Below are 14,219 nucleotides of genomic sequence, written 5' to 3'. Positions count from 1 at the left end.
TGTCTTCACGGGAGAGGTGCTCCAGCACCTTGGTCATCTTCGTGGCCCTCCTCTGGACCCACTCTAACAGGTCCATGTCCTTCTTGTGCTGGGTCCCCAAAGCTGAACACAGGGCTCCAGGTGGGGTCTCACGGGAGCAGAGCAGAGGGGAACAATCACTTCCCTCGCCCTGCTGGCCACACTGCTTTTGATGCAGCCCAGGATATGTTTGGTTTTCTGGGCTGGAAGTGCACATCGCAAGTTCATGTGGAGCTTCTCATCCACCAACACCCCCAGGTCCTTCTCCTCGGGGCTGCTCTTGATCCATTCTCTGCTCAGCCTGTATTTCTGCTTGGGAGTGCCCCAGCCCACGTGTAGGGACTTGCACTCAGCCTTTCTGCACTCCATGAAATTCGCACAGGCCCACCTCTTTAGCCTGTCCAGGTCCTCTGGATGGCATCCCTTCCCTCCTAATACTCCTAATCAAGTGCTTATGGTAAAGGGAAGTGAGATAAACATGCAAATACTATAAACATATCAGATGTTACATTTCACAGTTTCTGATTTTCTGTATTTCCTGAACATCTTGTATTTCCTGTTTTCAAATTACAGTTACAAATATTTCCCAGACACCCCACAGTTTTTCTTTTCCATTTTTCTTTTTTTAAAGTGACACCCACCTTCATAACTCTGTGCAAGATTATGCCGGATGATGTTCACTGGCTGCTCAGGAAGATTTTTGGATGGTGACTGGCTGCTGGGTACCAAGGAGTTGGCATAATGCCACTGGCATTCTCCATTTGTCTGCAGCGTACTCAAGAAAAAACGAGCCACTTCACAAGGTGCTCCTTGAGACTGCCCGAACTTAGAAGGCAGCATTTGCTTTTTGCTACTGAAGACATGAGATTCGACAGGGAAGTGTCCATAATGGTAAGAGAAAGGCAAGCTATATGACGGGGCATATAAAAGTTCACTGTTTTCTGAATGGAAGTTTTGTTCTTGAATGGTGGCAGCGTTCACTGCAGGGCTGGATCGCCAGTTTCCCACCTGGCTGCATTCCAGTTTGTCTGTTTGGAATGAGCTGTATTGCTGGGGGAAAGAGAAAAAGGAGGGTAAGAGAGTTAAACGACCAACTTTTATATGAAACTGCGTAACATATCATACAGGCACCCAAAGCTGGGCCTCCTTGAACTGCAATCTCACTGGCTACAGTGGCTTACCAGTGCATTTGAAATTCCTTGTCTTCACTATACCTTACCTTCACTTAACATGCGAACAAAGAACAATTTTGTCATCCTAATGTTAAGGGTTTATTTGATAATTTGCCAGATGGATTTTAGCTAGTGATTGTAGGCAGTTGTAAATACCAGCGGGCATAAGTTTGTTGCAGAGCACAGGAAGTTACTGATAAGTGCAGTGTCAGACCATTAATGTGATGTTTTGACTGAAGTGTATGTGCTAGATGCATTCAGTGCCTTTTTTTTTTTTAAGGTAATAGTAACCTCTTCCAACAATATTCACTGCATAGCTCCCTTTCGCATCTAGTTCTAGCACACCCAGTGACAGATACCACAAATCCCACTCCAGCACTCTGTTTGCTAGGATTCCTTTCCATGAAGCATTCTCCAGCATAAGTAAACTGCCAGTATCTATGTGATGTTTAGAGCTCTGCACATCAACAGTGGATAAGATGTGTTTTATGCTAGCTCAAATTTTTACAGCACAGCTGTCCTTAATACATGGCTTTCTTCTTCTGACCAAGAAAACACATTGTTTTTGTTTTGTTTTTCTTTTAAGGACTTTATATCCTCCAAATCCAGAAGTCTTTCAGTTTGCATCACTTGCCAGAGCTGTTTTGTACTATTTATGCTGTTCACCCCAAGAACATAAGGGTCTGGTTGTATTCTGGCCTACAAGGATGTTCTTGCAGCAGAGCATGCTGTAGTCAGTTTTACAGGAAGTTCAGTTCCAGAGGATTTCTGTCCTGGCCCAAGGACTCTAACACAATAACTGACAAGTAAATATTGCTGAAAAAGTTACCTGTTGTGGGTAAGGTGTTGTTCTGAGTTTTGCCTTCATTTTGTTACTTTTGGGTTTTACTATTTTCCTTGTTTCCTGCGAGGTAGATACTGAGTTTCTGCATGAGAACTGTGACTTAGAAATGGTAACCTGGTCCAGTGACAGCTGAAGCTCCTTATACTCAATATCTCTACAAAAACAAACAAACAAACAAAAAAAAAAAAACAGTCCAATAGATTACATACTCAAACATACCACACAGATCCAAAATAACTCATTGAAAATATATTAACTTTCACAATGTTTTCATTCTTCCAAGAATGAGTGTGCAATGCTAGACTGGGGATCATAGAGTCATAGAATATCCCGAGTTGGAAGGGACCCATAAGGATCATCAAGTCCAACTCCTGGCACTGCACAGGTCCACCCAAAAGTTTAGACCACGTGACTAAGTGCACAGTCCAATCTCTTCTTAAATTCAAACAGGCTTGGTGCAGTGACTACATCCCTGGGGAGCATGTTCCAGTGTGCAACCACCCTCACAATGAAGAACCTCTTCCTGATGTCCAGCCTAAACTTCCCCTGCCTCAGCTTAACACTGTTCCCATGGGTCCTGTCACTGGTGACTACGGAGAATAGGTCACCTGCCTCTTTTGGTCTCTTTCCTGGCTCTCACAACTTGCTCCGAGGAGAGGTTATAGGAGCAATGTTCCTTTCCTGTCAGCACAATGTCCTTGTAACTAGGCCATCGGAGCTGCAATATTGTTTTTCTCCTCTGTTTTGTTCATTTTTACTTGTTCTACATACAGGGCAGATCTACAAAGCAGGCTAAAAAAAACAAATCAAGGACAGACTATGGATCATCTATTGGAACATTAATTGATATATTCTTGATGATTAATGGTCTCCCCTTGTTTTGTCTGTAGCAACAGTGGAGCATATTTTAGAAACAATAACTTTAAAACAAACAAACAAGCAACAACAACAACAAAAAACTACTTCTCTAACAATTCCTATCTAGAACTCTTTTCCATTGCTTTTTAATGGTGAACAACCTGGAAGTAAATTTGAAGATTATACTGTTACGTCCCTGGCATAGTTTCCTCTTTTTTATTCAAATCACTTGCCCCAGCTCGTGGGACTCAATCAGGTTGCAGGATGGAGTCTTTCCTTAGTGCCACTGGCTCTCACATCTGTACAGGAATGACTGCAGTGTTGGCCAATGTGTCCAGGGCTGCGTACCTACTTCAGGTAGTTTGAGAAAACATCCTGTGGTGGCTACCTGGTTATACACTTTACCTCCTCAAGGTCGAGCAGCAGAAACAGCAGTATAATACGCAAACACATATGACCCTACCACAAACATCATGCAAACACAATTTACTTCCAAGCCAGTTAAGAAACGGACAAGTGTAGACAAAAGGGTGTATAGTTCCCTGTTTTTTTCTGCTATTGTTCAACAAAAGCAGTGCCCTTTATCATCTTTTTTTTTTTTTTTTTTTTAATTATTTTTTTAAGATACTCTTTTGAGGCACAGTCTGTTTCACTTTTGCTTATCTCTTTTATTCTGTGCAGATTTCTGTCTCTCTCAGGTTGATACCAAAACAGGAATTTTGTCACCTTCACCTTTATGACTGAACCAGAATTCATAAACTGCATGCCCAAACCTCTGCACATTCACAAGCTCAGTGGGAGCTGCTTGGCATTGTGAGAAGGTTGTTTCACCCCGAGTGCCTGCAACCCAAGGCTAGTGAGGGAATCCTCCGTGATTCACCCACCCCTGGAAGGAGTAAAGCTTCCTACCATTTCTCTGTTTGGCAAACTGATGCTGTGACCTCTGCTGGGTAGCTGTAGCTCTTGCTGTGTCAGGACAGCACCACTGAAGTTCTAATGCCAGTTACAGAACCATTTCCAGGTCTAACACAAAAAGCTACCAGTGGTACTACACACTCAAGCAGATGGTATATGAAATAAACATCAAAAATACTAGCTCTTATTAGCTCAGTGTGCTTCTGTAGCTAAAAGAGGGAGGATATGAGGAGAGAAAAATGGCTGCAACATGCAAACAGAATGATACTGGAAGACACAAGTAAAGCAAACTTAAAGGTTTCAATTAGTAATGAATCAATTGCTGATAACACGTAATGGTACAAAGTATTTTGACTTACGTAAGGACATAATTGACACTCACTATGCAGTGAGGCCGTGATGAACGGCTGTTATGCACAATGGTAGCATAGCTCTGTACCCAAACCCAGCCTCCATGCTTGGACAGTAGTCGATAGTACTTGGTTGTGACTTGGCCTTTCACCAGCACTGTGAATAAAATACAAAAAAAAACACTTCACATTGCTTGCACTTGTGACCACTTCCTGGAGAGATTTATTTGCAAGGGAGGGAATTTTCTCCCTCCTTCCCCTTTTCTAGACCTCCTTCTCCCACCAAACACAAGATAGCTTCCTTGCAAAGATACCTGTCCTACTCTGTTACATCTTTTCATGATGTCAACATGTTGTTTACAAGTAGCATGTTCTCAACTATTAAGGTTTGTATTCTTTCTTTTCCAGTTCACCCTGCTCTCTTCTGCTTACATTCAGCAAAAAAAAACATTTACTATTTTTGATCTTCTAACTGAAAATGAGAAGTTCAAGGCAGCAGAAGTATTTTGAAGTGGACACAACTGCCTTGAACTTTTCCAGCATATTTGGGAAGCACTTTTGATATTCATAGCTTCAAAGATAACTGTATTTTGCAGTCAATTTTATGCTATAATGCTTTTTCCTGTGTAAGCACTACATCTTGAAGGTTGTCTTAAAAGAGAAAAATTAAAATGCTATTTGGTTCTTAAGCACACAAATAAAGACAGGGCCAGAGATATGAATCAGTGATCAGATAGATTTCACTAAAAATGTAATGTTCTAAACACCAGCTTGGATTCTCTGTGAACAAAGATGTTTTGGCATAAGGCTATGATATGAGTTGTGCAGCATCTTTAAATATTTAATCTAGCCACAAATCTTTCTGGTCCAGTGCCAAGCATTTATCTAGTGATTCACCAGAATATACTTCCCAGCCTTCAAAGATTCTTTTTCTCTTGTGTGACCCAGAAGCACGTCTTTACGGAACTCAACCTTCTTACTCCCCTATACAATTAGATATTTATTTTAAATTAGGAAATAAGGGATTTATTTTGATACTCAAACTATTAAAAAAAAAAAAAAGTAATCAATAGCAGCAGTTCCTTGTAGCTTTGCGTAATATATTGTTACGCAATATATTCCAAAATATGTAATATTGTATGTATGTATACATAAAATATGTATGTAATTCCAAAAATTCGAAAAAATGGATTTACTGCTTTCCGATGTAGGATTTATACTACTTTGAAATCATTAGCAAAGCTCACTGTAATTTTATTCTCTTGGTATACATGCTAGGTGCAGAAACAGAGCAGAAATAAGCTGATCTTTCAAGTTGCCTCTTTCAGTACACTCTAGTAGAGCAAATGATCAACTGAAATTGGAATATATGGCTTATATTTAGCATTCATAGGAGATTCTTCTGACAGGGAGGACATCCAGTATTAAACTGAGAACAAAAAAGTACATAATTTGGGGGGGTTGTCCAGATTATTAATTAATTACATGGCCATCAGCCATCACTGGAGTTGTGTTTTTTTTTGTTCATATTTTACTTGGGGCAGTGTGGGTTTGTAATTTCAATAAACATCAAATACTGCAGTAGTGTGGATAACATAAATAGCCCAATGGAAGACTGACAGAAACAGAAGAGCAATAGTTTTTGTTCTTGCTAAGAAGTCTTTTAAGTCTGTTGCATGGGGGTCCTCTCTGGACTGTTTACTCTCCTGTCCACTTGTACAAGTCACAACGTACTCAAACTTTTCTTCAAATCAAGTTAATCTCCCTAAGAAAATCAGGTTCTTGCTAACTGACTTTAGACAGGTGTTTCTGGAAGTGTCAGTTCTCCTTCCATTACAGGATATGGTATCTATTTGTTCAGAAATCAACAAGATAAATAACCCCACCCTGCAGGACATTCAAAAACCTGTCTTTGCTAACGCCCAGCCACTGCTATGTAGAGTTTGAAGTATCTCATACATCAGCTTTTTGCTTCATGCTTACAGGTGTTCTTTCTCACACCTACATTTCTACACAAAATAATTGCAGAGAGGCAGGGAGAGGTGGGCCTATGTGCAGATTTAAAAAAAAATAAATAAATAAGTAAAATAGGGGAAATGTGTCTAATTTCTTAAACACACACACAAAATATATAGACACATACACTGTTAAAGTGCAATATATCACTCCAAAGTGAAGGTGTTGTATCTGCTACTCACAGATTCAGTGTAATGATGCCAAATAAACCTGTTGTAAAGATACTTGTTAATAACCAACCATGTTCCATGAATTCACAATGTTTCTTGCCATTCTGTAATCCAAATTGTCCACTCCTAGCAAATGATACGTACATTTTGGCCTAGATAATCTAACAAATATTTTTGTAATGGGGCTTCAGTTTTCCATAATGGAGATTAATGCTCTAGTGGTTCACCAGCTATCACAGAGTTCTACAGAGTTCTTCCATGTGCTTTGGCTTTTCACTTTCTCTAACTCTTCTTTTTTATTAAAATAAAAAATAAAAAATAAAAATCCCTGTTTTAGCTCTTCAGTTAAGACAGTGTTTTAAAAGATGTGAAAACCACTGAGGACTACAGTGTTCAGCCTTACTTCCTAATTATATGGACAAACCAATATTTCTCTTGGGACAGGGGAGGACTCCACGTCTCCTGCGTTTTTAGCAATGTGGGGAAAGTCTGACCTTGGCTCAGGGACAGTAGCTGTGCTTCTGATACAGTAAATGAGGTCAATTTCCATTTGGCCCTTGGTGAAATTATCCTGTTTGATGCTGATTGGGAAACCTCAGAAATGGGAGTGAGGTAAATCCACTACCAAGACAATCTGTGCAGGCTTAGACTTCTTGGTGGCCTCCGCTGCAATCAGACAGGGAGGACTCAGTGGCTTTAGCCTTGGCTCTGAGATGTGCCATTTGTAGCTGGGTGTTCCTGTGTTGTGGTTCCCTCCTGGTTTAGCAGGCAAGCTGAAAAAGGCACTGGGCTGGCTGGGCTGGTCCTTCTGGCCTGTCACTGATGGCTATTTTAAAAGGCTCCAGCAGGCTCACAGGCATGCGGCTGGGAGTTGCCAGCCTGTGCTTCAAGATACCACTCAGAGAAATGGACTTCTTGGTTCTGCTGTCGCAGCAGTTACTGGTTTAACTTCCCTGGTGCACACAACCTGGCATGTCATCGGCCCAGCCCTTGGGTGGTGTGGTCAGGGGTTGGTGCCCCGGCAGCCTCTACAGTTCTTTTGCCCTCTTAAAAACGAGTGCAGCTCTGCCAGAATCCTCTTGATTACCAGGGGAGCAACAGCAGATTCAATGCCCTGGACAGCAAACTGTGCTCTCCCATGAAATAGGTTCTATAAATACATAGGTTGACTTCCAGGAAGCAGCAAAACACTTTGGTGATGGCATCAGATGGGGCTGTGGGTTGTCTTGCCAAGGCACAGAGAAGTGATTCTTTTAAGAGTTTATAATGTGGGAAGAGCAATGATGCTACAACATGTGGGATGCACAAAATCTCCCTCACAGAGAGATGATGGTACAAATGATTTTTTTTCATGAGTGATGATTTCTCTGAAGCCAGAAAAATAGTTTGTCTGTTCTGGAATAGAGGAATATTTTGTCTGGACAGGAAGAGCTTCTCTAGCCTGTCTTTTAGATGAAAGTTTCTAAATCTAAGGAGAAGTTCTAAATGTCTTTCAGAATGAAAGGAGTCATCATTTGTGTGGCCACATTTCCCCTGTTGCAGAGAAAACACTGTGTATATTGATGGTGCTATAGAAATAAATAGCGCTAGTTCAAATATCAGAAACATTTTCATAGAGCTGGAAGTAAATCAAATGTTTAAAACAGGAAACACTGTTTACTGCCAGCACACCTTAGGCAAATATTCACATCTACATTTTCCTCATAGTCTGATGTTCTTTTTATATTGCATCTAATTTGTTCCCCTCACTGTTCCCTTTGTTTTGTTCTCTGTGCTGCCTAACAAAGTTCACTAACTTCAGGTCTTCAGTCTGGGCTTTTTTTCCTCTAAGAAAGAGCAATCAGTTACCCTATTTTAGGGTTGCTATATTTTCCTTTTTTGCTAAATACCCTTATTAGGTGTAAGATGTTTCTCTCCAGATTTCTTCATCAGATGACACTTAATCATCAGATTGTTTTATAGAAGGGTACGTCAAACCTGCCAACCTTTTACTGCTTGTGTTCCTCAGACATTTGCTGATGGATGGTGGGTGAGTTATAACAGTGCTCCCCAGAGGAAGTTTGTACACTTTACATCTGTTTTAATAATTCCTGTTGCTTAGTATTCTGACTATGATTCTGCACTGTTCCTACTGTTGCTCAAGTGTTAGCCATTTCCTTCTTTTTGCTTCTTGGCATTTAATTGCTTTGATTTTTTTCTTTTTTCTTTTTTTTCTGATTTTTTAAAAACTTTACAATAATTTATCTTTGCAGTTCAGGTACAGTATCTAGAGAACTCTTTTCAGTTATTCTGTTTTGTTAATGTTTTTTGTTCATCTGTTTGTTCCCTCTTTTTTCCCTTTTTTTTTTTTTTTTTTTTTAAGTCAGTAAACATTATGTATCTCTTTTTAAAACTCCAGTCTGACATAGATCAAACTGGTAGCCAAACTACAGGTCTTCTCCCACACAGACAGAGCTATCCATGACTCTGCTCTAAAATGGATAAACTGTTTTCCAGAGATGATTGTGGCGATATTGGAAGCATCTGTATAATGGTTGATATAGATATTTTAAATAGTCATGTACAAATAAAGAGTAATTTTTGTACAGGTTGACATTCACAACCAGCTGCAGAAAATAGCACTACAAAAAGGATGCCCCCAATGGGGCATTCTGTAATCCTTGATTACAGAATCATTCTAATTTATATTTTATATTGACTCAAAACCGTCAATAGTGTTATGGTAAACATGATCTTGCTGTAAAGATCAACTTTTGCTTTTGCAGGTGTAGTACACATGGCCATCAACAGAATTCAGTACTTGGAGTTTCAGCACTGATTTGTGCCAAACACAATTACATCCTTCTTTTATATTCCAAATCGTCATGAACAGCACTGAGTAAGGTGAAGAACCAACTACCTTCTCCTTCAGGAAGCCTAAAAGAAGTATTTGACTCTGGCTGCTTTCAGTCCACAGAAGCAATCTGGAAAAAAATTCACTGACATTGGTTTTTGGATTTCATCTTTGCATCGTATGGGCTACAACAGACTGAGCCAAGTCCAGATTTCAGCTATTCCCTCAATTTGCTTCTCAAATTAATGTGCTACTGAATGAACTACTTCCCAAATCCAGATGTTTGAAGATATGATTAGTGTCTCTGTTGGCAGATGGGGAATTATTAAATGTGTAATTTTTTTTCCTGACACTCCATTCTCCAAACCTCACCCACATGCTATTAATGAACATTCATCTCAGGATTTTTTGGGTTTGCATTCACTTCAAACATGGGCTGATTATTACTAACATGTTTCAGAGGAATGGGGAGCTCTTGCATAATTTTTCTTCTAACAACAGAGGATAGTAAAGTCCAGATTTTCCCCTCTTGCGCACTCACTTGCTCTTTTGTATTTTCTTTTTTTTTTTCCTTCAGGAGTTCACCACCCAGAATCAAGTCCACATTTTCAAAAGAGCTCAGATCCTTTAAGTCAAAGATAAAAGTACCCAGATATATTTGTATAAGCACAGCATATTAACTTTCTAGCTTATTTGCAGAAGTAATCATTTCCTTAAGTGATAGCCAAGCACTTTTGAAAATCAAGCTTCAGTCAAGATATAGAAACCTTTCTTTACTTTCCAGCATAGTGCCTGTTGCCTGCAAAACTTCTCACTCTGGCTAATAAATTTCAGTCTAGTATTCTTTTTACTTACACAGATGATGAGCATATCGTAAATGGAACACATCACAGCCATGAACATGGTGGTAGAGGGTTTTTTCTATCAGATCTTGGGGCTCATATCCAGTTAATTCAGTCACTCTAGAAAAGGAAGATTCCATAATAAGCAAAATCTCTAGGAATATTCAGTTTCATTAACCTAACTTTTGATTGTGCCAACAAATAAGGTACCTAAAAACTGTAGGACAAAATATTAGTTTTGGAAACAGAATCCTCATCTTTATAAGAACATAAAAACCTCTCAACCCAGCCAAAGCAAGGTGCAGCTATTCCCTGGCCAGCCTTACACACAGACAGGAAAAAGAGTTCTTTTACTTATTTCAGCTTTGGGCTTTTGCCACCGCCATGCATGATCCTTTGCACAAAAATCCAGTTGAGGAGCCAGTCACGAAACAATAAAACTACTCTTGTGCACTGCTGACAAACTTTCATTTGCTTTTGCAAACATACAAGCATAGCATGTATGTCAGTCCGTAGAGGCTGTGATCATGGTCTATAAATAAATTCAGGCTAATGACTAACAGAAGAAGGAAGCAGGAGTTTATTCCAGCTAAGAATGTGGAGAGACAAGGAGCTATGAAGATCACAAGCTAAGAAAAGGAAAGCTGAAGCTAGACTTGAGAAAAATTTCCTCACTTGAGAAGAAGTGGAAGAATAATGGAAGAATTTGAAACAGCAGCATCTCTGCAGACGTTAAAGAACAAGGCTGCACTGGCCAGAAATACACTGGGACACACTTAGAAGTCTTCTGGAGGTTGGCTTCCAGGTTAGACCCTTCTGGAAGGAACCCAGTTCACATGTCTAAGGCCTCCTAATGATACAAATTGCAGCACAGTGAGCGAGGATGGCCAGGACATTCACTTCAAAAGGATGCTGCTGGTCTGAACTAAAACACTGATGTGGATAGACTCCATATCAAAGAATAACACAGCAGCATCTACAGAAAGGAATGCAGGGGTCTCAAGCAACATGTGCCACTGGGGGTTGCAGATAATGTACATTTTATTTTATTTTTTTTCTCAATTTTTTTCCTATTTTCCCCTCTTTTTATCTTCTCTTTTTTCTTTTTACCATTATTATGCATCTTATTTACACTTGCTCTAACACTACATAATCATGTGGACAGCAAGGAAATCAGAAAAAAATAAAAAAAATTAAAAAACCAATGCCTTCATGGCCTGATTTACAAATACAGTACAAATACATCCATACCTCCCCTAGCTATGTCTTCATCTGGGAAAATCTTGCATGCCTTTTTCTCTGGGATGACCAATGCAGAGCGAGAATGTGTGCTCTCTTTCTGCAGCAGGCTTTGTGAGTACATGCTTCTGTTTCTCCTCTGCAGTGTGCCCTGTCCTTCCTGGCTTACAGTTCTAGGGGCCCAATTTCTGACTTAAGAATTTAGTCACCTATCAGCGTGATGAAATACTGATGTAAAGTCCTGTTCAAATTTCAGTGCTCCTTCTGGATTTACTGCAATTAAAACAAAGCTGGCAGTTCATCCTGCTCACGTAATGGCTGAGTACAGAGACAGTTAATCCAGAAAACAAACAAGCAAAAAGCTAAAACCCAAGCCAGGTGTGAATGTTTCTGGAAATGCAGCTTCACTTTAAATGTTGGAATCTAGAAATGAACTTAGCTGCTTGACGTCCTTAACACAAAAGCAAGCCCTCAGTAAGCTGTTGTAGGGAGCCTGGTTCTGAGTGTTATTATCTCTGTCAATGCACACGGAGAAAAAAAAAGAGCTTGCCCTGATGATCATCTCTGCCCTCTACAGTTCTTTAAAGCCTTTGGAATCTATGTAGCAATGGAAAAATAGGCTGCACCACCTAAATCAGAAGCTGCAGGTCATTTAGAGGGAAGTAATTGCCTCCTTTTTCCAGTTACCTTGACAAATGAGCTCTTGCATGCTTTGTATTGTATTGAGTGTCTAGAAAGTCTTACCTGTTTCTTCCTATGGCTGTAATGCTGTAATGCCTCTCTGCTCTCTGACTGTTACCTCTAAAGATCTACCAACTCTTTTTCTTGCATGGATACCAGAAGCAAGCCTGAAAACAGTTTTGTCTTATTCCTAGTACACCCCTACTCGGGGCAAATATAACTTGGTTTGCTCAGCTGGGAAAGCAAAGGGCTCTGGTAATGCTTAATACCCCCAGCTATCCTGTGTGTGGATGACACGCATCTGCTCTTTGGTAAACACAGCTATGCAAGAGTACTGGTTATATCTGTGCTCCTGTCAACACCTCTGGTTATACTGTCTCCTTTGAAGACACTTATGTCTCCAGGCAGTTCCTCTTAGGCACATCATTTCCTTTTTTCCACATGCAAAGACATGTTGCTGAACCCCGTGTGCTTCTTTGTAGCTGTTACATTAAGTAAAGCATGCCAAAAATAAAAATAAAAAAAATCCAGAAACAACCAGTTCTTTGTATTTTAGCAGCTGATGGCCCACTATCTAATTGACTTAGCATGGAAAAGGAGCATGTTCTTGCATGGCTGATCTGCCATGCAAAACTTCCCCAGTCTTGGATACAGTCTTTTTCACTGTTACACATAAATATCATTTCTGCTTCTAACAAATCCAGCATGTCAGGGAAATGACAGAGTATGTGGCATACTGCTCCACATGCAGGGATTTCTAAAGAATGATCATCCTGTCAATGATCAAATCTGTTATATTGTCTGGGAATTGGGCCTTTCCCCTGAAGGTATCTTGAACTGCACTGTACAAAGAATCATTGTATACTAAAAGATACCATGTTTTCAAAAAGGGTCGAGTGAGTCATTTCACAATTCCTTCAGTTCTGTTTTTGCGCTCTTCTCTTCCTAGCTCGTATGTGGGCTACATCCACTGAGGGTGGAGACGAGGTTCTCTTTCCTAAGCAGAAATATTTTCCCAAGTTTTCTTTAGGAAGGTTGTATTTCCATGTAGTAGCCAATGGAATTCATTTTTCTTGCTTCCTTCCAACCACAATTAGTAGGGTTGGTTTCATTGTTAAGGTATTAAAGTGTAAAACACTCTGTTTTCTTACTGCTTTGCCAAAAGCTTTCTGGATGACCCTGAAAAGTAATTTGAGCTCAGTGTTTCAGTTACAGATGATGGTGCATGCTTATTACTTCCACTAGGTTTGCATGTTAAAATTTATCTTCTTTAAAGTAAAAACATTTTACTGCTCTTCTGCACATTAATCAGCAACAAGGCTTTAGCTGACTCTCTGAAAATGTAGGTAACTATTAGTTAAAGTATATAGGCTTATGTTGGCATTCAAGACAAAGTATGGCCTGCCCTGAAGAGCTTTGAAGATGCTCACAGTCTTTGTCTTTCAGATCTATTTAGTACCTTTTTAGGGGTATTCTGATTTGTTTGGAAACCACTGCAACTTATAACACTTTGAAAACATTTTATGCTAGAAATGAAATAGCTGCTTACCTGGAATCTAGGAATATTAATTTTAAGTCCAAACTTGCTCTGAACATAAACATGTTACTATGAAGTTTGATCTCAGTGATTGCACTGGGAGGTAAAGATTGACCTACAGCCACCAGTCCAACGATTTGGTAACAGGAATCATACAAAGACATATCTAGCATATACTGCCGTATCTTCAAATAGCCACTGCAATGGATCACCTGGCATGAAAAGAAAACACACTCAGTATCTGATGGCAATGGAAGAGGCTGCAAGTCAGCTGACCACCCAGTTTCAATGAAGTTATAAAGCAATACACCCTTATAACACAATTACCACATAGTCTGTTAGGGCTTCAGAAGTGTGGTTAATTTATAAATGGAGATTAAAACACAATAAATGCAGTTTTTGTGTTTACTGCTGCTAACATGATCAGTCCAGTATTAAAGCATATGCTCTTTGGGACTAGCTACACTGCTTTCTAGTCAACACTTTAAACTTTCTTAGGTATAAATTTCTTCTAGATCCAGTCAGAATTCTTGTTTGCTAATCAAAAACTTTTTTAAATGTCTCAGATTCTCACTCTCTCATGGGTGCACATAAACACCTACTTTTTCATGACCCATTTTTTTTCTGGTGAAAAACACACACTTCAAAATCCAGTGGAAAATAATGTATTACATTTACAGAGATTAAATACTGTATGAGTAAATGCATTGGAAATCAGTTTTAACTAAGTTCTTCAGTCAAGTT

General features: G+C 39.6%; 1 protein-coding gene across 2 annotated transcripts in view; it reads right to left on the bottom strand.

Annotated features, from left to right (window-relative positions):
* Positions 1 to 14,219, bottom strand: part of SIM2 (SIM bHLH transcription factor 2) — a 63,452-nt gene that overhangs the window by 14,395 nt on the left and 34,838 nt on the right. For both annotated transcript variants that reach the window (XM_072026916.1, XM_005012889.6), the window contains exons 7-11: positions 13,488 to 13,687; positions 10,032 to 10,138; positions 4,167 to 4,314; positions 2,020 to 2,188; positions 660 to 1,068 (exon numbers count right to left, since the gene is read on the bottom strand). In XM_072026916.1, coding sequence (XP_071883017.1) covers positions 660 to 1,068; positions 2,020 to 2,188; positions 4,167 to 4,314; positions 10,032 to 10,138; positions 13,488 to 13,687 — 1,033 coding nt within the window. The remainder of the gene's footprint in view (positions 1 to 659; positions 1,069 to 2,019; positions 2,189 to 4,166; positions 4,315 to 10,031; positions 10,139 to 13,487; positions 13,688 to 14,219) is intronic.

This window comes from Anas platyrhynchos, chromosome 1 (genome assembly GCF_047663525.1).
Source record: "Anas platyrhynchos isolate ZD024472 breed Pekin duck chromosome 1, IASCAAS_PekinDuck_T2T, whole genome shotgun sequence".
NCBI classification, from domain to species: domain Eukaryota; kingdom Metazoa; phylum Chordata; class Aves; order Anseriformes; family Anatidae; genus Anas; species Anas platyrhynchos.
The sequence above is the reverse complement of the archived record's forward strand: the minus strand, read 5'-3'. Positions and strand labels throughout refer to the sequence as shown.